At 43.4% G+C, this 23,866-nt stretch overlaps 3 protein-coding genes across 6 annotated transcripts; 1 reads left to right on the top strand and 2 right to left on the bottom strand.

Annotated features, from left to right (window-relative positions):
• Positions 1-248: 248 nt before the first annotated feature.
• Positions 249-14,115, bottom strand: LOC131136863 (N-terminal EF-hand calcium-binding protein 1-like). Its single transcript, XM_058084166.1, has 13 exons — positions 13,975-14,115; positions 9,872-10,233; positions 7,409-7,433; positions 4,560-4,668; positions 4,198-4,223; positions 4,006-4,103; positions 3,337-3,595; positions 3,026-3,105; positions 2,190-2,243; positions 1,760-1,872; positions 1,587-1,664; positions 1,401-1,492; positions 249-1,238 (listed from the first exon to the last, which is right to left on the bottom strand). The coding sequence occupies exons 2-13, from the start codon at positions 9,992-9,994 to the stop codon at positions 1,210-1,212; spliced, it is 1,086 nt and encodes a 361-aa protein (XP_057940149.1). The 5' UTR covers positions 9,995-10,233; positions 13,975-14,115; the 3' UTR covers positions 249-1,209.
• alas2 (aminolevulinate, delta-, synthase 2) lies at positions 10,818-17,367 on the top strand. 2 transcript variants are annotated; one of them, XM_058084160.1, is made up of 10 exons: positions 10,818-10,965; positions 11,850-12,187; positions 12,252-12,332; positions 12,417-12,639; positions 12,759-12,943; positions 13,123-13,302; positions 13,988-14,152; positions 14,692-14,960; positions 15,207-15,369; positions 15,496-17,366. In XM_058084160.1, the coding sequence occupies exons 2-10, from the start codon at positions 11,857-11,859 to the stop codon at positions 15,657-15,659; spliced, it is 1,761 nt and encodes a 586-aa protein (XP_057940143.1). In that variant the 5' UTR covers positions 10,818-10,965; positions 11,850-11,856; the 3' UTR covers positions 15,660-17,366. The 2 variants fall into 2 exon arrangements, with proteins under 2 accessions (XP_057940143.1, XP_057940142.1); XM_058084159.1 differs by having other exon boundaries at positions 10,865-10,965; positions 11,640-12,187; positions 15,496-17,367.
• Positions 15,825-22,430, bottom strand: ttc34 (tetratricopeptide repeat domain 34). Of its 3 annotated transcripts, none has more exons than XM_058084157.1 (9): positions 22,087-22,430; positions 21,796-22,022; positions 19,796-21,512; positions 19,498-19,723; positions 18,972-19,164; positions 18,736-18,902; positions 18,131-18,404; positions 17,806-18,020; positions 15,825-17,221 (listed from the first exon to the last, which is right to left on the bottom strand). In XM_058084157.1, the coding sequence occupies exons 3-9, from the start codon at positions 21,481-21,483 to the stop codon at positions 16,676-16,678; spliced, it is 3,309 nt and encodes a 1,102-aa protein (XP_057940140.1). In that variant the 5' UTR covers positions 21,484-21,512; positions 21,796-22,022; positions 22,087-22,430; the 3' UTR covers positions 15,825-16,675. The 3 variants fall into 3 exon arrangements, with proteins under 3 accessions (XP_057940140.1, XP_057940139.1, XP_057940141.1); XM_058084156.1 differs by having other exon boundaries at positions 22,096-22,430; XM_058084158.1 differs by having other exon boundaries at positions 17,084-17,710; positions 22,096-22,430.
• Between the last annotated feature and the right edge of the window lie 1,436 nt (positions 22,431-23,866).

Here is a 23,866-nt window from a genome sequence, read left to right as displayed (position 1 = left end):
CACCAGTAGGTATGACTCATTCTGATCGTTCCCACCATGCCTTGCGAACATGCCTCTTAAAGTGACAGCATACATTACATCTCCCCTCCTTTAAGTAGAACCTCCAATCTGCACAACTAGTATTTACGTTTCCACACACATTATTGTCCACCATGAAAACAATATAACCTATTTAAAAAAAACGCCGTTAAAAAGCAAAAGACGAAAGTCTCCACTGAATGAAGCAAGCAGTGGAACATTTTGTGCATATCATTACCTTTATTGCATTCCAGAAACAAAACATCCACAGAACTATTTCACATTCTTGACAAAATAAGAGAGAGGGAAAAAAGAGCGAACGGTCTGTGTGTTACTTTTTTTTATCTATGATTTATAGATCACATTGATCACATAGAACACATTGCACATTCAAGAAGTAGCAACCAACATGGAATTGTCTTAATCTACTTTCATCGATCACTGTACATAGTAGACTTGTATTCTCTAGTGTCATTACAAAAAAAACACTTTCTGCTTCCAAAATGTGAATGTCTACTTGAACGTCTCCTGGTTATAATACTGGGATTTGAGTTGTGTTATTTGGTTATTAAGTGGTTATTGTCGGCTCATGATACTACATTTAAATTGAAAATACATTTACAATTTACGTGAAATCTGCCTTTCGAATGATTCACGTCCATGTTTTTTCTAAAGTGCAAGAGTGACACAGAAGATCTTTTTTTTGTCTAAATCAGATGACATTTTCATCCACCAGCAGAAAGAGGCTAGCTAGCAACAGCACACAACATCACCAAGGGGACAAAAGGAAATTAAGGGGACTCATTATTATTATTTAGTTGTCTGTACTAAAAAAAGTGATTGAGTGGAATGTCAAGTTGAATGTTTTTTTTCTGAATTATGTACGATGAGAATCTTGCACATCTTAAATCATGCATCTTTTTTGTCAACGTTTTGTGCTTCCAATAAATCAAGAGTACAAAGGGTGCCCCATCAATATTATCATATACGCTGATCGCTCAATGAAGTATTGCATGACTTTCCATTCAATCTTGCTTTCATCGCTTTAAATTAATTGTCTTTGTTATTCCATGAAGCACAGTTTTGCAACAAACATTGTGGCCAACATGCCTTGAAGAAAACGAAAACTATATATATATAAAGTCATCCCCTTTTTTCTTATTTGTGCTGATCCAAAGTAGCTTTACTTTGTCAGTTGTTGTTCATAATCCACCAGGAAGCTGAAAGATAATTGAAAATATTTAAAAAGGTTATTGGGGTTGCGTGTTTCTATGGGAACACACCAAACTGCAGCAACCAGCAATCATCTGCCCTTTTGTCATTTTAAAGCTATAGCAATAAAGGTAACAACTGATGGAATATCTCTTTTTTTTGTTTTTCACCTGGGAGGAGCATCGTGGAGACAATCTCTGGCTCCTCCAGTGAGTCGATGATGCAGCGCTGGAACGTCTTATTGATGGTTGACTGCTGGAAGCTGTGTAAGAAAGACGACACATTAGTTAGAGACGGCTTTCTCTTCACTTCACATCAGAGGTGACATTTCAAAATGATCTTTAAAGTGATCTGACCTCATCCAGGAAAGACGATCCTGCCAAAATTCATACATGATGAAGCACCATCTGTCTGGTAGGTTCTGGACTGAAATGCTAAAGGGAAGAGAAGGGGACAGCGAGAGAAAGACAGGCCAGTGAAGGTTACCTTCAGCAAGACTGAAGTGATTTAAAGTCAGACATAGACTGACTGCAGGTTGTTGAGTTGCCCACTGGCGGCCTCCGTATAGATCTTCAGAGCTTGTTGGAAGTTCTCTGTGTCTCGCTCCTTCACTGACATTTGTCTTTGGACCAGAAGAATGTTCTAGACGGTCAGCAAGAAAAACAAACATGTTCAATATCTGAGCCAACGGTCACAGATATGAACATCTACTGAGGATCCCCCACTGCGTGGTGCGACAGGGACCCAAAATAAGAGGCTGAAAAATGGGCTGGATCAAATTTTGGAGGTACAAAATCAAACTGAAAAAAATGTATATAATGTGTATGAAGACTTGATGAGGTGTACCAATTACCACTACAGCGGGTTCCACTCTAATGTACACTTGCAGGTAATTAATCAGGTCTACGCAACACACAGAACACAGTATCAATAAAATGACAACATGCTATTTTACTCACCGATTTATACGTCCCTGCCAGCGTGTCTTCTTTAAGCGGCTCCAGATGCGGACTCTAAAAGTGAAGGCAGGCATATTTTAGTAAAGAACAACCTGAGGCATGACCCGTCAACGCATCCAAGCTTTGGCCTTACAAAGACAATATGGCCACATTCATATTAAAACGTAAGAGCTTCAGTTAGAACAAACTTCAGTCTACATGAAAAAGATAAGAAAATGTTCTTATGGGACCACGCAAGCTAATTTCCTTGCGGTACAGATACCGTCTCTATCCTGGGAGAAGGTCTCAACGATGAGTTCAAAGCTAGAATGTACTTCTCTAGTGATTTTGGCAACTGGTGATTAACAGCATTAAAAAAAGAACACTGCGGCACTGCCTTTCTCTTTTGATATCATGCTTTTGGTGGTATTACAGGTTCTAATTAGTGGTTCCATCAGCTTCGGCCCCGCGGGTGCCTCATGTGGTGTGGAGGGCGACCTGGTGCTCCACCTTGCACCACCTTGGTGATGCCTTGTTTAGTCTCAAATTAACCTAACATGCATGTTTTTGGAATGTGGGAGAAAACCTGGAGTACATTGGAGCACATTGGAGCACATTGGAGCACATTGGAGCACATTGGAGTACAGTGGAGTACATTGGAGCACATTGGAGCACATAGGAGTACATGGGAGTACATGGGAGAAAGCCCCCACACGCACAGGGACAGCATGCAGACTCCACACAGATACCTAAACAGAGATTTGAACCCTGGGTCTCCTGACTGTGACGTTAACATGCTAACTGCTGGTGCACTGTGCATACGGTGCATTAACATACCAAAAATATTCCATACCAACCTCACAGTCCAGTTTGTCTAAAAGTTGCTCCAATTGGTCAACCTGGGAGCCCCAATGGTAGTCTGATTCCACACTGACCCCTGAAACAACATCAGCAGGATGAAAGAGGGGTTAGTGTTCTCCTAGTGGTTAGAGATAAAGGGATACTGTAGTTGTAAGCATGTGAATTAAGACTAAAACAGTAGTATTTACTTTAAATTGAAAAAAAAAATCAATAATTATATTTTATGAGATGTTTAGGGGCCCCTGTAAATCTCGGGACCCCAGCCTGTGTTTGCACTCCACAAATTTGCCTTGTGGATGGAACACACCTGTGGTCAGCATGCCAGAGAAAGGGTCAGTCGGGGAGAGACACATGTTTTTCTGGATGCGTCGTCCCGGACGTTTGGTCACCCTCTGGATGGGCAGGTCCTCGGGCTTCTTTGCTGTTGTCCTGCCAGGGCAGCCTTGGTCATGCACGGCCTCCATTGCACAGTCGAGTGATGACTGCAGGGATTGCAGCTGGGTGGAGGTCTCCCTCAGTAAGAAGCGGGTCACAAACTGACCCAGTACTGAGGAGCCCTGATACTCCTGCATGGGTGGATGAAAAACCAAGAAATGACAGACAGTAAAACAGTAAAATCACTTATATTCTTAGATGAATAACTCTAACAGTGTAGTTCCATTTTTGTTGTCATCGTTATATTTGTCCAAACAACCGTGTCTAAACAACCGTGTATGTATACATATATACACTGTATATACGTATGTATGTACTGTCTATGTATGCTTCAATGGGCATATGCACATGATACAATGGTTCATGGTTAATGGCTAAACAAGACAATAAAGATGATGGACAGGTGTCCAGTCTGCTCTGCCAATATCAACATTTTAAAGCATACTATTGTCCAGAAAAGATGTCAAATTTATAATGGATTTAGTCAATATTTTTGTCCATGTACAACATTGTAACATGAGCAAAGCAATCACTCACTCACCTTTTTAGTTTTATCCATGGCCTTTAAAATAGCCACATTCAGCTTTTCCAGAGCAGACAAGACGCTGACATACTCCCCCACATGTGGGCTGAAGTACTCTGAAATTGAAGGATTTGGCACAAAAACAGAATTAAATGAGGTTATTGAATGACAGTAAAAAAATATTAAATCTGCTGACTTTCATAAAGGTACCTGAGAGTTTGTCGATGTCCATGTTGCTGGGAGGAATAAAACAACAAGATTCTTCAAGGTTCTTTCAAATGTTTCAAAGCGCACTGGCATCATAAATCAGTTTTAAACATGTTCTCTTTTTGTGTGTACACTTCTTGTGACTTTATTATGTACATTGGCAAAAGCTAGTGTGGAGCTATACAAAAGCTGCCATCAGAAACATCACACCTGTAGCAGGGGTGTCTTTAAATAATTGACAATTCGACTATTTGATTGGGAGGATCAACCTCACCGTCGAATTGTATGAAAAGCTCATTTGATCAAGATTGCACCATTCTGACGATTCACAATTCTGAAAACAACTGAAAGCAAGAGGATCTCACTCTGTGTGTTGCCTGTCGATTGAATAATAAAGCTCCTGCATCTGCTCATCTGCAAGGACGCCGTCGCTGAAGTATGACTGGAACTCCTCCAAAGAGAGCTTCCCATCATCTGGAAGACCACAAGGACATCTCAATCGTATCATTAACTGTGCAGCACATTCATGAAAACATTGTTGAAATAAATGGCTTAAAGTCAATGAACACAAAGAGAATATGAAAATATGTATGAGGAAGCTAAGCAGCATCCAAAGGGCAAGGGTGAAATCTTGGAAAGAAGAAACAAAGCACACTAAAATGATCTTGGTGTCATCTTGCCTGTTTTGCTCTTTGAGCACACCCCACTCAGGATGCTGAGGAGAACTCAGTATGATGTGTCTGAGCACAAAGTAATCCGTGACTTGGTAAGAGCAGTTTACATTAGCTGGCAGCAAGCAATCAGAACACGATGCCTTTTTGTTGCAAAATAAAATCCATTTGACTGTACCCCCTGACTTTCTAAGCTAAGGTATCTGCTAAGGTAACTGTTGTCCGAGCTTTGGCAAAAGCCGGCATCATTGCTTAACAGCCACCTTGTGGCTGACATCACACAGGGGCAGTTTGAAACAGAGCGTTTTGAGCCATCCCAAACTTTTTTCAGGTTTCACTTCCAAATGCGCAAACCTTGTTATCTGAAACTTTGGCGTGGTTTAACAGGAGAATACAACATTCTAATTACATTTACAGGTCAGAAAAGTGAAAAAAAAGCATAATAGGTCCCACTTGCCTTAAATTGTTGATCACTGAGCTGTATTGTATGCTACATCTTCAGTGCATAGAATAGGCCATATACTGCAACATTCTGAGTATCTTCTCGGTACTTCATGCCACAAGATGTAGGAGTAGTCTTGATCTGACTCATTCTCTTGCCTTTCTCCACGGTGAGACTCACACTAAATTCAACTGTACTGTGCAACTCAGATGGCACATTATGTAAGTACTTTTCAAAGGACAGAACGTGGTGGCAGACCACACAAGCTGGACTGTAATCTGTCCAGCATGTGCTTTGAAGGCACCACACAGCAAACAGCCAATCCATTAACTTGGTCAAACATGTCTAATTACGTTACCTTTATTGTTTCATAGCAAAAACCAGAGGCAATTCAGTCAACGTTGTCATCCTGTTGGGGGACCTAATACCAGTATTTGTGTATTTTCATGCAATTGATACACAGCACTGTGGCTATTTAAAGAAATGTTTTTCAGGCAGATAATACATCAGTGCCTCATGGCAGACACTTCTCTCTATCTCATGTTACATTTATACAGTACTGTGTGTAGTAGCAGTGCTGAGCTTGTATCTCACCAGGAACACATTTCCTGAGGCAAGTTTACAGCAGCAATAATTCACCAAGCTTTACGAAGCACGCACCATTCAGGAGAATATGCTGGTAATAGATAGCAGAGTAGCCACCTCCTCTAGCTCATCCCAGAAGCTTCACGCTCAGTTGCAAACCGCCCCAGTAAACACTGAAGGTCACAGCCAAAAGAGGCCATCAGGACCACATCGTCTGCAAATACCAGAGATGAGGTCCTAAGGCCCCCAAACTGGACTCCCTTGACGCCATTGATGTGGCTAGAAATCGGTGAAAAGGGCAGCCTGGACAAAGGCCAATATTCACCACGAACCAAGCTCTTGCTCAGGCTGTACAGGAACCAAATAGCACGTAGTAGCGCACCACCAATCTTGTACTCCAGGAGCTACACCACAATGCTCCCATTAATTACACGGTTTGATTTTACCGTGCAGGGACTTGCTTCACACTGGGACATTTTGCTGAATGAGAGGGAGAAGCACCTTTTCACAGACTGAGTGCTGCACAAGCTGTGATGTGAACACGGCTGGCATAACAAGCCACCGACTTATCTTGTTCCCGTTCCGGGAACAGAACAAAGAGGGAGGAGAGATGAAGACCAAACAAGCTTGAGGCTTGAATATATTGCTACATATGAAAGGCATGCAAACATCTCTGTCCTGGCTGCTGAACTTGACCTGACTACGGTATATTTTGTTGGAAATGCTGCTGCTGATGTGTTCAGATGACTCTGGGGGGATGCTATTGTGGCTCTGTCTGTTGTCATAGCAGAAAGATGTAGCACGTCATGATGCGCATGCGCTAATGAATCTTTACATAATTAATAGGGAGTCGTAGGATGCCCAATTCAAGAGACATGACAAGGCACGAGATGGGGTCCAGAAAATGCTACGTAAATGTCGTATTCTTAATTTAGCTTTGTGAAAGTAAAAAAAGTCAAAGACAGCTCATCCATGATGATTCACAAAGTGCCTCAATTCTCCTATCTGAACGTCTCCACACACCTAGAACCTGTACAGTTCCCAGCAAACAACGCTAATGGGCCTCTTATGTAACACATCCTCCTGAGGAACGTTCACAGACTCTGCACAAAACACTTGGCCATTTAGCATTTTGAATGTCATTACACAGAGATGCATGCATGAGTAGATGATTAAAATGGAAAACATTTCCCTTTTTGTCAGTGCTGTTGTTTCCCTTCCAATGCTGTTTCCCGAGAGGAGCTTTTTTCAAAGAGGAACTTTATCCTCAAGTTAAATGTAAATGCTAAATGTAAAACGTTAGACGTATTATATGCAAATGAAGGGCATGTTATTGCTAATTTGATAATTTGGGAGTTGAGATGCTTTTCTAAAAAAAACAAAAAAGTGTTGTGATGTCATTGTAAGTGCATACCATTACCTTAAGGCACAAAAAGGGCCAAATCGCTCATGCTGCATTCACATTTAATGAATTGTCAAATGCAATCACAGTAATAAGACGTTTTCTGTTGCTCACCATTTTTGTCCGCACGTCGGAATATCTGCAACAGGAAGAGAAGATCATGTTTAAGATTCAGGCGTATGCACACATTGGAAAACAGTGAAGCATTAGTCATAGCTGCATGATCATAGCGGTGCAATCAGCATAGCTTTGGAGGAAAAACTACACTGCCAGCCAACATTGTTCACCAAGGTAGTTGGACAGCTTAGTATAAAGCCTAACTAATACCACCAATTTCATTTTGGAATGAATAAAGTTTAACTTGATCTCCAAAAGGACTACAAATCTATTTAACATCAACAATAAACAGAAATGTAATTAACCTGCGACGGCAAGCATCAAGTATACCCAACATAATCAATAGCGTAGAAAGGAGTAAATATAAAGCTAACAGCTGTTGCCGAGTGTAAACAATGGAGCAAGCAGCAAGCTAAAACGTAACAAGATGAACATCCATAGCTGCACACTTGCTTAAGGGGGCGGTATGACACAAAACAATAAGGAAGTAATAAATAAAGCACTATTAAACAATAAAAACGCTGCAGGAGACACGGAGCTGCCCTCACTATGGCGCCATCTTGAAACATGAGACCTCCACATCAAATCCAGTCCATATGGATATGAATGAAATGCTCGTTTTTGTAAATATCAGGATTTAAAAAATATTGATATATCTCCCAGCCCTATATGATACATGACTAAGGTGGTGTGGTGCTTTTAAAAACGTTAATCGATGAAGGCATTTGAAGAGGCTGGTGATGGCGTGATACCTGGAAGCTGCGCCATCATTGTCACTGCTCCCTAAATGTCTAAAGTGCTGATGTAAGCACTGTATCAAAAGATGCCTTCGAGGGAGCCCAGAGCCAGAGTTGCACTAGAACATTACGGAGACAAAGAGAATAAACATCAACTCAATGACAGAGGTGTCGTCCTCCTCCAGAGCTGATTAGCTGCTTCTACTACCCTACATGCTGCTCAGAAGCAGGAACCCCAAGCTCTCCCCTGGAGACAGTGAATGCATCATTCTGAGTCAACCATGTACAACGATGGTGCTGCACTGGAGTGTGCAGTACACTTCTCTGAGATGTGTGTTAAGTGGCATGGTTACACACACAAACAGACACAAATGTAATGAGAACGTAGCTTGAGAAAACACAAATCAAAGGAAGACAGCAGATTAAGCGGTTATGAGTGGGTAAATATTTTTCTTTAAGGGGTTTAAAGGGGAACTGCACTCTTTTTGGAATTTTGCCCATCATTCACAATCCTTATGTGAAAGTGTCAGCGTCACAGACAGAAGCATGGATAGCTAGCTCGAAATTTCACTATGAAGACTCAACCAGATGCTTGTTTGCTGTAGACTGGAGAACACGCCTTGTGCTGGAAGACACAGCCATCCCAAGGAGAGCAGACATCACAAGTGTTGTCTATGTATCTATGTATGCTGCTGTTGTTGACGGAAGTAGTGGAAGGTAAATGCGGCATGTGAAATCAATGCGTGAGGAAAGAAGATTCTGTAACGTTCTAAATCATCAAAATACGGCAAGATACTGATTTTTAAGATTTTTTTTGTCGGGCTTCGTAGCCAAAATATGTGTCTCCCAATGATGTGCATTGAGAAAATGATTAATGATTCTGAATGACGGGCAAAATTGCCCCAAAAGTGCAGGTCCCCTTTAAGAACAATGTGCAGCACTGACCACTGTTATTGGGATCTGCACTAAATTGTACAGCTCCAGCATATGGCTGACATTTTTTATATTAGGAGTTCTATTAGGAAAATCAAACAAATCCGCCTTTTCTCCAGAACCTACCGCATGCTTAAAGTAAACACTGTATTAGTAATGTGCCACAATCTGCTAATTAAATATAGGATTAACCAAGATAATTGAGTTTGTTGACGATACCTTTTATTTATTTTAAGGTTTAAAAATGGGATGATGCCAGTATAGCCGGTCATGTTGTGTTTTTTCTCGGGCATCACCTCCATATATCAGCAGCACGGCAGCCATACAAGCTCCATTGATGATTTCAACTACAGTACAAGAATGCCGTAAAAAGGCATTTGCATGTGCATTTTTCATGTTAAATACGGGAGATTGAGCTTTTCTGTATGGATGCATTTACAACAGTGTGCAAGCAAGGATGAATATTTGAACAAATGATGCTTTATACTGGCTCCGAATATGAGTCGGGGTCAGCAATAAGCCACATGGTCAAATTACCTTGAAACGTTTTAATAATTGCATGATAACGTTCAAGTGAGATGTAATGTGTCAATTGCTCTTAGCACATTCCAAAACACTCAACCTTTCTTATATAACAGGCTAACTGCTGTGCATCATTGCATTTGAATGGCGACTGATTGGTTTTGCACCATTCATGAGGAGCAGCATTACTCCTATGACGACCCTTGACTACCTTGATCTACCAGGGATGTAGTAAGTATAAAGCCAAAAGCCAACACTGTGTACTTACATCGTGAAAAAGGGGCGCCGTGTGGTTATGGCTGTTGTCACACTCCTCCTGCTGCTGCTTGATGAGATGCTGCCGCTTGGCTGACTGCAGACACATGGTGATGATCTCCGTACAAGCCAGCATCCTGCCGCTGAAGCTCGCTCTGGTGCACCTTGCCTGGGATGGATGGATGGATGGATGGGTGGATGCTGAGCAGCTGCGTGTGGATGGGATGGATGGAGGTAGGCTGCAAATCGGAGCTCTGCACAGTGCTCATTAATGCTTCCTCCGGGGGTGGGGTGGGGGCGGGGTCAAACCAGACCTGCAGGAAAGCGCCCTCTGCTGGTCACTGACGGAATTGATCACTGATTGGCACACGCCATCTGTTAAATGGAGACTGATGATTGTTAAATGTGGATCGCATCATGAAATCTATCTTCGGAGGACATACTACATACTACATACTACATACTACATACTACATACTACATACTACAGATGATTGATGAGCAGTGTCAAAGTAATTATAAATATAAAGAAAATAAGCAAATGTGGGTTCTGGTAAGGTGCTGTGAAAAAGTGTTTGCCCCCTTCCTCCTTCCATGTATGTCACACTTGAATGTTTCAGATAATCAAATGTAAATATTAGTTGATGAAAATGACCAGGAGGTGCCAGGACTGTATGTAAGCAGTGATATATTCATTAATTCATTTTCTACCGCTTATCCTCAGGAGGGTCGCGGGGGTGCTGGAGCCTATCCCAGCTGTCTTCGGGCGAGAGGCGGGGTACACCCTGGACTGGTCGGCAGCCAATCACAGGGCGTGATACATAATTTTATTGACTATTTGTGTGTCATTGAGACACTCACAATGTCTTACAAAAACTGCAATATTTTAAATGTTTTCCTCACTGCTGTCAAATTGCAGTTAGTATATCATATACTACATTGTGAAGTACAGGATGTCAGCATCTACAGAAAACAGTCCTCCATGTGTGCCCGCCTCCATGTTGTGACATGTTGGAGGGGTGGGGGGAGCTGATTGCATAATACTCTCTTGTGGACTCCTTTAGTCTAATTGCTGTTTTGAAGTTCGTCCTCAGTGCAGGTCAACAGGTGAGTCTTTACATGCCATAATGTTTTCTGTGGAGCATGATGGGAGCTTTGGGTTGGCGATGGAATTTGTAAAGGGAAAAATATTCAATAATAACAGTAGGCGTACATTTTCATATTGCAAGCTTAAGTTAAAAGAACGACTGGATTTTTAGCGACTGATCCAGTTTGCTGAAAGTGATGACGTTACAATGAAATTTGACGCACTTTTGCTGGAAAGGTACTTATTTGACAGGCCAATGTACAGATAACTTCTGTCCACAAGAAAAGGCCACCGAGCCGAAGTATTGCCTTATCTTTTCACCACAGGCTAAAACACATGTAAGAAAATAAGGCAGCTGTTTGTAGACCAATCCTGGTGCTTCCAATTATTATTATTATTATTATTATTATTATTATTATTATTATTATTATTATTATTATTATTATTATTATTATTATTAATTGGCACAGTATAAATGGACTTCATGTATGTCATTTATTGTCAGACAGATCTTACTCTCACAATGTTTTATTATTGTATTTGAGTAATAATAATATATAATAGAGTATTTTTAAACTATGTTCTGACTTGCAAATGAGACTTATTGCAGTGTTAAATTAAGGTCTTATAGTGGATTAGTTACAAGTAGTATTTGCTGATGACGTCTGTCACTCAGCACTGCAAACGTCTGCAGGGAGAAGATAAACCCCACCCTGATGGTCACACCTTCTGCTCTTCAAGTGAAAGAAGAAGAACATACGTAGAATGTTGACAACTGCATGACTGCAACCTTGATCCCACTGATCTGGGAAGAAAATGTGCTCATGTAGAAAGATACGTAGATGCACAGTCAAACTACACCACCGAAATAAGAATACTGTTGTCATCCATTAACCCGGAGCAGGAACAAGATGGCTGCCTTCCTCCACCACTGCCCTTTCTTCAAGTCTGCCACTAAGCCAGCTTTGAGGAGATCAGGACCCTCCTTGCTGTCTCTGGCCAATCAATGTCCCATCATTGCACGTCAGATCAGCGTCAGCGGGTCAGCTTCCTTCGAGGCCAAGTTGAGCACCCTCTCCGCTGTTGCTGACTGCCGCCAGCCTCTCATGCTGCACCAAAGGAGGATGTTTGCTCAAACAGCTCCTCAAGTAGCCGAGTCGGCGCCAAAGGCTTGCCCATTCGTCACCTCTCACATCGGCTTGGTTCGAGCCAGGCCTGAAGTGCAGGAGGATGTCCAAGAGGGTAAGAAGCAGCATTTTAATTCTTGTGTACAACTGTGATATAACGACAAAAGTCCTTTTTACAGGCCTGGTGTTCAAAGATCTACAGGAGTCCCTTCTCTCCAAATCACCTCAAACCATCAGTCACCTCCTCAAAGACAACATGGGTGTGTTTTCCGACATAACAGCCACATGTGCATGAACACCTAAATAATGTTCATGGAATAATGAAACTTATCTTGCTTATGTAGCTGGCCCCAGCTATGACTATGACCACTTCTTCTCCCAGAAGATTGCCGAGAAGAAAGAGGACCACACATATAGAGTCTTTAAGACTGTAAACCGCAGTGCGACATCATTTCCCTTCGCAGAGGATTACTCTGTGTCAGACCGTGACGGATCCCAAGTGTCTGTTTGGTGCAGCAATGACTACTTGGGCATGAGTCGGCACCCCCGGGTCATTAGCGCCATCAGGTAACATGGTGACAATCACCCCGTGTAAGGGAAGCACATTTGGAGCTTTGTCAACATTTTTGGTCACCATCACTCCTGTTAAATGCTCCAGTCAGACATGTCATCTTTTTGATCCTCAGTGAGACCTTGAGCAGGCACGGTGCAGGAGCAGGTGGCACCAGGAATATCTCAGGTACGAGTAACTTCCACGTGTTTCTGGAAAAGGAGTTGGCCCAGCTCCATCAGAAGGATGGCGCTCTGGTCTTCTCTTCCTGTTTCGTGGCAAACGACTCTACTCTCTTCACATTGGCCAGGATGTTGCCAGGTACTACAGTATATCTGTTCTAGTTCATAGTCAAAGGTGTTGGAACAAGGACTGGCCTTTTCCAAACAGTTTCCACAAAGTCGGGCGCATGCAGGTCTCCTAAATGTAAATAAATAACCTAAATAAGAAGAAGAATTACAAGCTCAGGATTCACCGTGTGCTTACTGTCACACCCACAGGCTGTGAGATCTACTCCGATGCCGGGAACCACGCCTCAATGATTCAGGGCATCAGGAACAGCGGAGCAAAGCGTGTCATCTTTCGGCACAATGACAGCCAACACCTCAAGGAGCTACTGCAACGCTCTGACCCCAAGACGCCCAAAATAGTGGCATTCGAGACGGTGCATTCAATGGACGGTAAGGACAGTTACAATTGAAAATGTAGACAGGCTTTTATGCAAACTTTTGCACTTTTGCTTTTGCATCATCAACGAGAGACAATTGGGTCTTGTTTATGCCAGGCTTTTTTCACATAACAGACACACTGTACATGAATAAGTGGAGCTAGCTATGGGTTTGTGGCACTTGTCTGCGGTTGGACTTTTCCTGAACACTGTATTGTGTAAAAGTTACACAATATATAAGAACCGCATCAAACATTTCCCATTACAAATATAATACATATTTTTATTGATTGATTGGTCCTACAATGAACATTGTTTATATACGCTCTTTGTACCTTTAGATTTGCAGTTGTACCAAATTCTGTAGCTAATGATTGTATCCTGTTTGATTGGATAAATTAATGAAAACATGGTTTCTCTGTGTATTACTAATATAACTACTTTCTAGGAAGCATGGTGTCATTCAATGAAACACAATCTATTTTTTTTTTCTATTATTGTGACAGAATTTGTCGATTGTTGTTATTTTCCACAACGTACTTCCTCTACTTCAACATCTTATACAGTGAAATGTATCAACAATTGTGCTTTTAAAAGATAATAACACAACGTTTCATGTTCACTATTGTGGTTGTTGTAGTTTGGAGTTGATATTGCACAGTTCCATTGATTTTTATTCCCTCACCTTGTGTTTTCAGGTGCTATCTGTCCTTTAGAGGAGCTGTGTGATGTTGCTCACCAATACGGCGCTCTGACTTTTGTTGACGAGGTCCACGCCGTCGGCCTGTATGGAGCCCACGGAGCTGGAGTGGGGGAGAGGGACAATGTTATGCACAAGATTGACATTGTGTCTGGGACCCTCGGTGAGACATCCTGTGAAGCTCTCAACAATCCCCTGGTTTCTCTTCTTGGCTCAAGTTAGACTTGTAGTCACTTTAATGTCATGATGCCAACATCGCTATGACAACCGCGCATGAGTGCAGGCGGAGGCACGCTGATCACTGCCATCAGAGGTTTATCAGCAGGGCGCCGCCTCAACGTGCACGGTGGCCTGTGATGATAAATAACATATGAGGTCATTTCTACTTTTATGGCAACTTCAAGCTGTTAGCTAAACACACACATTTGAACAATCACCCGGTTTCCTCCCACATTCCAAAAACATAGCAACTCTAAATTGTGCACAGCTATGAATGTGAATGTGAATGTGAATGGTTGTTGACTGGCAACCAGTCCAGGGTCTCGCCCAAGGCTTGAGGCCGAGCTAAGGGAGGGTCAGTGTGCCACACATTGAAAAATGCTGCTGTATACAATTTAGAAATAAAGACAAAGTTAGCTTTGGCCAAGTGGTAATAAAAAAAACAAATTTCCTGACCTCACCAACACGTTTCTTCTGTGGCAGGCAAGGCCTACGGCTGTGTGGGAGGCTACATCGCCAGCAGCGCCGCCCTGGTAGACACGGTGCGCTCCTTCGCAGCCGGCTTCATCTTCACCACTGCCCTGCCCCCGATGGTCCTGGCTGGAGCTCTGGAGTCCGTGCGTGTCCTGAAGGGCACCGAGGGACAGTCACTGCGCAGAGCACACCAGAGGAATGTCAAACACATGCGGCAGCTGCTCATGGACAGGGGCCTGCCGGTGGTCCACTGTCCCAGCCACATCATCCCCATACGGGTATGGGAATATGACAGCCACCCCTCCAATACCAGTGCCAGATGTCTTTGTGAATGTAGCTTACCTTTCCGAGGTGCTGGTTGAATTCCATATTACTTCAACTGCTTCAAGAAAATCAATCAATCTTTATAATTACGCTGAGCACCTTTCACAGACAAAAAGTGTTTCACTAAACATCATTAAATGAATAACTCTGATTTTTGATCCGTTATAGATCATCACTGCTGCTTTTGTTGTATTCTCCAGGTGGGCAATGCTGAGCTGAACACCAAGGTGTGCGACACTCTGCTGGAGAGACACAACATTTACGTGCAGGCCATTAACTACCCTACAGTGCCCCGTGGCGAGGAGCTGCTGCGCCTGGCTCCATCCCCTCATCACCACCCTGCCATGATGGAGTATTTTGTGGGTGAGTGGCTGTTTCACATAAATGTCTTATCAAGATAAGTGGGGAGCCAGTGAGTGATTTGTCACGGCGGTGTGTGTGCGCACTAGCGCTTTCAGGAAGAATTAACATTGAGCATCAAATTCGCAGAGAAACTATTGGACGTGTGGCAGGAGGTGGGACTCAAGCTGAACAACCCTGCGGCTGCTTCCTGCACCTTCTGTGACCGCCCTCTGCACTTTGACCTCATGAGTGAATGGGAGAAGTCCTACTTTGGCAACATGGAGCCCCAATACATAACTGTGTCTGCATAGAGGACAACTACTCTTATCAATAACACAGATGAATATACATGTTCAGTCCAGGCCAACAGTTTCTCATTCAGTGCGTTTTCTTCATCTTCATGTCTTTTTTTTGATAGTGCTGCAAACTCTTGGTGTTCTCTCAATGAGCCTCAATGAGAGGTGTGCCTTGTCAAGGTTACTTAATGGGGGTGGGACCCTTGTGTTGCGTGGGTCCAAACTTTTGGCGTGTTCTGTATATTTAATTATCCCTAGTGTGTACTCAAGACAATTAACTCCTGCTTTCTATATACTAAGAATATACATTTAGATGTTTTCTCATATTAATATGAAGAACAGTATAATTCCTACATGTTTCCTGTATGAATGGTGTATTTGCCACTGTGGATATGACTATGGAAAATTGTGCCTTCTCTAGCTTTAAAACATAACTCCTGCACATTGGGCACTTTCTTATCTATTGTAGTTTGCATTCAAATAAGTTGCGTGACTTTATGTTTGGCTTGCACAATGAGAAAGAAATATGAAGACTTCTAATGTATACAAATGTCATTGGTTTATAAATGGGTCAGTAAAACAGAAAATACATTTAGAGCTGCAACAGAGAGACTCTAATTAACTATTTTAGATTTTAGTACTTTAGACTGTTGGATAAACATTGCACAAAACATGGAATGATATTTATGAAATAAAATACATCCTAACCCTAACCTGAAAAAGATTGTGTTTTGTCAAACGGTTCGCACAGGTACTGTGCTGTTCATGTTGATGCAATATAGTCTCATTCCAGCGTGACAGTGTGTGATTCCTAAAAAAAAGAACCCTTTTTGAAGTGCAAAGCAGTCAAAAGTTTTACAACACATCCTTATTTTCTCAAACAAAAATTCATGCCCAAACCTTTATGTACTGTTTATTTAAGATCATTGTTTGAATGCCTGAACTAAGGCTTTTGAGTTAAGCGTAATTGTACTAAAGATATTCTACTGTATAAGCTAGCTGATTGGATCACCATTTGGTTTGAGGACTCACTAGTTGACATTACATGGGCTAGCCACTTCTCGCTTGACCTTGGCTCTCATTCTGCGGAGTTCTGCATTGTCACCATCCACAACAAGGCCACACTCAATTAAAGTCCAAGCTTTGCTGAGCTGCTGCTCTCCATAGTGCTGCAGTGCCCCCCGCAAAAAGCACTCTGCCAGCCGTAGCCGACCCACACCTTCTTCCACACATTGAATGGTCCGCTCCCTGTGGAGCTCCATAGCCCGGCTAAAATCTTCCAGAGCTGGTTCTTCTCTGGAACAAAGCACCAGGCTGTGACCGCGTCGACAAAGACTTTCTGCCAAGACTTGGGGGTTTTCAGAGCAGCTGGTGTCGGACCCACCATATTTCTGAATGACTTGGTCGAGGTCGGCAATGGCACGCTCGTGGAAGCCCAGTTGAGCGAGGCAGGAAGCCCGCTCGCGAATGTACTGATGTCTCTGTTTGTCTGCAGCTTGTACTGCCACAGTCAAAAGAGGGAGGGCCTGATCCCAGCTTCCATCTGAAGACATGATGTTGGCATCCTGTGCCGCTGCCTGCCATTGAACAAGTGTTATATTTGGATAATGGGTGTTGTACTTGGATAATGAACACACAGTACTGTGCAAGGCTTAGGGCATCATTTTGGCGTTAGTAATGACCAAATACCAATAAATACAATGTATCATATCGCCCTATTTCAATACCTGTTTAAATACAAATATTTTTAAGACAAAATGTAAATGTAAATGTTTTCAATAACTGGTGTATATAAAATATGTATTTAATAGCTTTACTACAGTTTTTAACCTTGTTGATCACAATGATATTAAAGTTGGCATCCTATCTTCTCCTCTCCTGTGCTAATTTGTCCAACATTTGAGCCTCACTTCACAACAGGTGAATTTTATTTTTACATTTTCACAGAAAAGCACATAGTATGCAGTGACACTTCTAGTCTCTGTATCTCTGCTGCAACCTGCGTGACACTCTGTGACACGCTACGCTGAGTGGCCCTACCCTCTGAGATACACGACATGCAGCATCTTTAAACACAGACATTCCTGATTTTTAGCCGATTTTCCTTGGCTTGGAAAAGTGCTGATTAAAGAGGAATATAAATGGCTAACATGGGATTTACCTGTGCTAGGCGTTTCCTCTGATTAAGTGGGATGAGCGCCAACAAAAGGTCCAAACATGACATCCCTTTCTCAGCAAATATGCTGAGCCTGCGTGCTGCGCTGCAAGACTTGCGCTGCCAGGCCTCCACCACACCTACCCTGGCCTGGGCCGCTGCATCTCTCGGCTCCTGGCCAAACCACTGGCTCAGGTGGGCACCAGCCGCCTCCACTTCACCTGGCCAAGGACAGTAGCAATAAGCAAACAGGGCAAACTATGTCCTCAGCAGATTATTTCAAGTGAAGTCACGCTGTGTACCCGCGCAGCAAAGCTTGGCTAAGTCATACCTTTGGCTAAAAGAATGTCAACATGGAGGAGATGCCATCTGGGAGCTCTGCAGTCTGCCCTTATCAGAGCAGCACAGATTATGGAAACATCTCTGAGTCGTTCCCCATGGCAGGGGACAGCATTGGTGACAAGGACATCTGACAGGCTGCTTCTGCAGAACTGATGCAGCCAATCACAGACCAGTATACGTGCTCCGTCCTTGAGTGACAGGAGGACTTCAGTGACCTCATCAGTGTTTATCTGCAGAGCGGCCACGATGTCATGAGTGCATTCCTATAGTACCAGAGAAAAGGTTGAAGCTTATTATATTATTTTAAATGTTAGGCAAAGCAACTCTGTAAAATACATTTTGTGGACAGTATTGGGACACATACAGGAATTGACAGTTGAAGAAAATTAGAATTTCTTCAGGTAAAACCCAATTTATTCTGTGTATTTGTACGTCCATTCAACAAGGATAAAATGGGCCCCTGAAACACGTTGCAGCATGACATATATGGACTTTGGATATATGGATATGGATATATGGACTTGCTTTGTATGCACTGGATCAGAGCAGTGGTGTGTCCAGTTGTTCGTATAGTAGTGTATGTTGGAGTTGTACCTTTTGCTGGTTGAGCAGGAGGTAAGTGAACCCTCTTCCACATAGTGCTTGAACATGTTTGGGCTGTTCCTTGATAATGGCACTGAAATCAAAGATGGCTGTCTTTCTTTGGCCAAGAAGAGCATAACACCTTCCTCGTTCCAGCAGGGATTCTGCCGCCTCACCCCCTTCGAAGGTTACAATATTGTTTCAAGTCATATGGTTCCTCCACACCAATGACAACAAAACATTTGTACCAGATATTATGATAGCGATGGAGAGGTAGGCCACTGCCTCCCTGATGGTGCTCTCGTCTCTCGTACCCTCCAGGATGCGTTTGGCAGTGGAGTGGCAGTGTGCATGTAGCAGCACTCGGTCCTTCTTCTTCGCTACTGACAATAAGGGGCGTAAACAACTGGTGTCGCCGCACTGAACAAGCTTTTTTAATAGCTGCAAAACAAAAACAGAAGAGTTGTACTGTTTCCGAACAAATTATAGAAAAGATTAGACTGTATTATATATTATGACGTAGGTATATTATGTATAACTCAACTGAGTTTTACAGTAGCCTGGGTTTCTTTGCTGCAAAAGCAAATCAAAGTATGTTCATTATGCATCACTGTCATTATGAAACTGGCCTAAACTTCAGTGACCCATACTTGTAGATGCAGAATTTAATAGTTGAATTAATTGCTGTTACAATACAAAATTAAAGCTGGAAGCAACGGGCCCTCACACCCCCACGCAACTCGGAGTTGCCAATCCCAATAGTAAACTCAATACCTGATTGGTGTCATACAGAAAGCCTCTATGCAGCTGTAAGAGGGCAAGGCGGGCCAAGATGGGCGCACGGGGACTGATGGGTCCAATGCAAAGCAGTAGCAGGCGGTAGGCTTCCTCTACTCGGCCAAGCTGGTATAAAGCATCTGCGGCCAGGATTTGAGGACCACCATTGTCGGGCTGGAGGTCCATGAGCAGCATAGCCAGGGAGTGGACGCCTACAGGAGTCCTGCATGAAGAAACGTATCATTAAACTGATGATGCAGATTTTCAACTTTGATGTATATGAGAGCCATCATACCCTTCTCTGTGGCTGTCTTGCTTTGATGTAACCTGCAGCTGACCCCCCTGTTGCGGCTGCTGGGAGTTTCCACATGAAGGTGGATGATGCTCTCCAGCCCCCTCCAGCATGAATCGGCCTTGCTCCAGTAAAACAGTGAAAAGCAGCCCCCGGAGGTTCCATGGAACAAGACAGCGAACAGTTAGTGCCGTCTCCTGAGGGTGCAATCGGGTCGCTGTCACGTAGTCGAGTGCTGTGAGGTAGTGGAAGCCGGCCATCATCCGCAGCAGACCCCTGCCACAGAGCGCCCGCACACAGCTTGGTGGATGGGGGGCGCTGTGCTCAATCACAGCCTGAAAGTCCTCCAGAGCCCCCTTGTGGTCATCTGTGAGGAGTCGCGTATATCCACAAAGAACTTGTACTGTGTTCTGATAGCTGTGCTGGTCTTTAGTGGCGGCCAGCTGGCTACATATAGAGAGAGCTTCTTTGTGCTCCCCCTTTAGTAGGAGACAATCGGCCAGTCGCACCCGCAGCTCTCTTCCTCCTCCATGAGGCTCCAAATGACAAAGAGTTCGTAACTGAGCAAGCACAGGGTCGAGAAGTTCCACTCCCTGTGTTGACCTCAGGTCTGCTCGGGTAATGACCATCTCCCGAAAACCACATAGACCCTTTTCAGCCTCCTGACGAAGATAGCTGCGAGCAGACCCTCCAGTACCAAAATCAGTGAAGAGCTTTTGGAAGTACATGTGAGCACATGCAGGGTGTACACCAAAGGCTTCACCCAAATCCACACAGGCCTTGTCAATGTGGACGCCTCCTGACAGGAAGGCGGCTGCTCGGCTGGTTAAGAGCCTGGCTCGCCTCTTGGCTGAGTCTTGAACCATCTTCCCAGAGTCATTCTGTAAGATAGCAGAGTACACGTCCGCGCTGTTACCAAATTGGCCTGTGAAAAACAAATGTGCAGCCTGGAGCTCCTGCACTTCACTATCACCTGGTGACAGCTCCAATAGGAAGTCAATCAGCAGAGAAGCAGCCTCCACATTCAAATGTCCGCACTCCTTTGAGCACACTTCACTCTCGCTGTCCAATATCATGGAGGGATGCCAGTGATGCATTTGCTCTGTAGAGGCCTTGACTATTTTGGCTATATGAGACGCTTGTCTGCTCTTCACCAGTTTGACAGTTTCACATTTGTTGCTCTTGTAAGAGTTGAGGTAAAGCTTCAGACCCTGAGCATGGTATCCTTCTGACACCAAGCAGGCCAAGGCACGAGTTATTTCCAGTGCCACACAACAAACTCCCTCTGGATTCGGCTTTTGTTTCCCCTCGAGCAGGGCAGTGCAGCGGGCAAAAATCTCCCCACAGTCATGCCCACCGCTCTGAAGGAGAGACTCCATTTTATAAATGGTGGCTGACAGGTTATTGGGGCAGAGCGTGGACAGAAAGACAGCTACCAAACCTTTACTGAGACTCTCTGTAGGCTGACCTTCCTGGTTATTATCGAGCCAACCTTCTAGAGTGGATACGACCCCCTGGAGGCTGGATGTCTCCATTTGCCGCATGTGTGACAGTGTGGTTGCAGCGTGAGTACTGAAGGCAGACATGTAGATGGAGGTAGCTCGCATCAGATCGCCATTCTCTAGGAACCTGTCCCCGTCTTCACACAGAAGCGAAACCTTGGTGCCAGTTCGTACCAGAGCAGTCATCATCACTGGTTGCAGACCAGCAGAGATGTCACCTGACAGTGTAAAACAATAGGATGGCCTTATTCATAACATACAAGGAAAATATGTCACTGACAACAAATGGATACCGATGCTTCTGAATACTAGACTGTATGCAAAACATTTTGATGGCTAATGAATTTTTGCTAGATGTGGAAAAGCGTCTAACATGCTTGCAATATTCCGAACAGCATACAATACATAGGCCTGCTGGCATGCTGAAAAATACATGTTGGTGCCATTTTCAACTCTCAAAGGATCTCTAAAGGATCGGGTATGCAAGTCTAATTGACGTACCTTTGAGGTTGTGGGGATTCTCGCTCTCCCAACCTTCGCCTCTAGTTTTAGTGTCCAGAACTTTCCCAAAGACCAGAATGAAACCATGTATCCTCAAAGAATGTAAAGACGGTCAGTGTGTGCTAATTTGGTGCTGGCCTCCCATTTTTGGTAATTCAATAGTGCTCTGCTTGTCGTTGCCAGGGCAAACCTAAGTGACTGCTCAGCAACGAGGCGAGTTTTTAACCCTGTAAATGGAAAATAGTACAAATAAAAAATTACGAATAAGAATATATATGATATTTACCCCACCATACACACTTTTCTTGACTCGTGACTCCGTGGCACTAGTAGTCGTTGGTCGAGTTGCCATAGTAACCCTGGAAGACAACTCGGCCTTACTAACTGCGGTAAAGTTGGAAAGATATTCAGATTCGAACTTCCGAGCTCAATAGCTCCCAAACGAATAGTTGTTGTAAAGCAAATCATGCCTCTTTCCAACCGTGGCAACAAAGACAAACAGCTACAGTCCAGCTTTTATCAAAACGAGCCGTCTTGTGTCCAGTCTGACTAAAATTGATCGCTATGAGACAGTCCAGGGACCGTCTACAAATGTTTTCTTCTTCGGTACTATTGCATTAATTCTATGTTGTCAACTCCTCAGGAAAACAAGTACCTATTGGCTGTACAAGAAGTAGCTGGAGGACGTAATTTGTTATTTTGCTATTTTGGCTTTTTATTATTGTGCTTTATAATTATTTTTGGAGAATAATTAATATATTATAATAATCATGAATAAATCCAATGCTCAGTTTCAAAAGGCATGGCAAAACTGCCCCTTTGTGATGTCACAGAGGGGCGAACTTCCTTGGTTCATAGTTCGGAAGCACCTTGGGCGTATGACCAATCACAGCGGAGTGGGCATGCCCGGAAGGGGATGGAATAAATTAAAACAGACTGTTTTGCCAGGAAGCACAAATCAAAGGAAATACAGCTGGAATAGGTGCAGATTCTGCTGCGTCTAAACAGTTTTCTGTGCTGGTTATTGTGTGTAGCTGCTCTATAGGAGACATACAGAGTACACAGAGTGTATACGAAGTGTAATGCTCTTTTTTAACAGCAGTGTGCAGATCCAACACTAAGTACAACTTACAAACTGTCTGTCAGTCCTTTCCACACTCATATAACACTTCCTCATTCTTCACCAATCACACTCAGGCAAGGTCATGCAACATCGACACAAACACAATTAGGCCGTTACATTATGCATGGATGTCTAACAGCTGTTATCTGACCTGTCTTGCACAGCCAGCCTGGGCATACTGTAAAAATATCTGATACATATACTAAAAATTAGAACTACTTTAGAGGAGTCTATTATCGACACGTTTGCATTCAAAGGGACCTATTATGCTCTTTTTCGGCCCTTTGTATTGTGTTGTGGACTTCTATAGAGCAGCTACACACAATAACCCGCACACAAAGCTTTCTAGTTCTTCCAGAATCTGCACCTATTAGAGACTCAGAAAAGTGGAAAAAGCATACGTAATAGGTCCCCTTTAATTGTGAGTAAGCATGTTGATCTTTCCAAGGAAATGTCATTCATTCATTTTCTCCCGCTTATCCTCACGAGGGTCGCGGGGGCTGCTGGAGCCTATGCCAGCTGTCTTCAGGCGAGAGGCGGGCTACACCCTGGACTGGTGGCCAGCCAGTTTTTGGAATGTGGGAGGAAGCCGAAGTCCCCGGAGAAAACCCACGCATGCACGGGGAGAACATGCAAACTCCACACAGAGATGGCTGAGGGTGGAATTGAACTCCGGTCTCCTAGCTGTGAGGCCTGCTCGCTAACTCGTTCACCAAAATGTAATTTTCAAGGAATTAATACTTCAATTACTTATTCAATTTATTTAATTACTTATTTCTTTAAGTCAGTCAACAAGACAAGCATCCATTTTCTATGCCGCTTATCCTCACTGGGGTCGCGGGTATGCTGGAGCCTATCCCAGCTGTCTTTGGACGAGAGGCAGGGTACACCCTGGACAGGTCACAAGACAGCAATATTAAGAAAATAATAGAAATACATGATTTCACT

This window comes from Doryrhamphus excisus, chromosome 10 (genome assembly GCF_030265055.1).
Source record: "Doryrhamphus excisus isolate RoL2022-K1 chromosome 10, RoL_Dexc_1.0, whole genome shotgun sequence".
In the NCBI taxonomy this organism is placed as follows: domain Eukaryota; kingdom Metazoa; phylum Chordata; class Actinopteri; order Syngnathiformes; family Syngnathidae; genus Doryrhamphus; species Doryrhamphus excisus.
This window is presented reverse-complemented; position numbering and strand designations above follow the sequence as displayed.

Coding starts and splice junctions, on each gene's coding strand:
- alas2 (XM_058084159.1), top strand. CDS start 11,857: ATGGCTGCCTTCCTCCACCACTGCCCTTTCTTCAAGTCTGCCACTAAG. Junction 12,333..12,416: donor CCTCCTCAAAGACAACATGG/GTGTGTTTTCCG, acceptor TTGCTTATGTAG/CTGGCCCCAGCTATGACTAT. Junction 13,303..13,987: donor GACGGTGCATTCAATGGACG/GTAAGGACAGTT, acceptor TTGTGTTTTCAG/GTGCTATCTGTCCTTTAGAG.
- ttc34 (XM_058084157.1), bottom strand. CDS start 21,483: ATGATGACTGCTCTGGTACGAACTGGCACCAAGGTTTCGCTTCTGTGT. Junction 18,903..18,971: donor CATCGCTATCATAATATCTG/GTACAAATGTTT, acceptor TAACCTTCGAAG/GGGGTGAGGCGGCAGAATCC. Junction 18,405..18,735: donor TCCTGCTCAACCAGCAAAAG/GTACAACTCCAA, acceptor CTGGTACTATAG/GAATGCACTCATGACATCGT.
- LOC131136863 (XM_058084166.1), bottom strand. CDS start 9,994: ATGCTGGCTTGTACGGAGATCATCACCATGTGTCTGCAGTCAGCCAAG. Junction 7,434..9,871: donor CGGCGCCCCTTTTTCACGAT/GTAAGTACACAG, acceptor TTCCTGTTGCAG/ATATTCCGACGTGCGGACAA. Junction 1,239..1,400: donor CTCCACGATGCTCCTCCCAG/GTGAAAAACAAA, acceptor ATTATCTTTCAG/CTTCCTGGTGGATTATGAAC.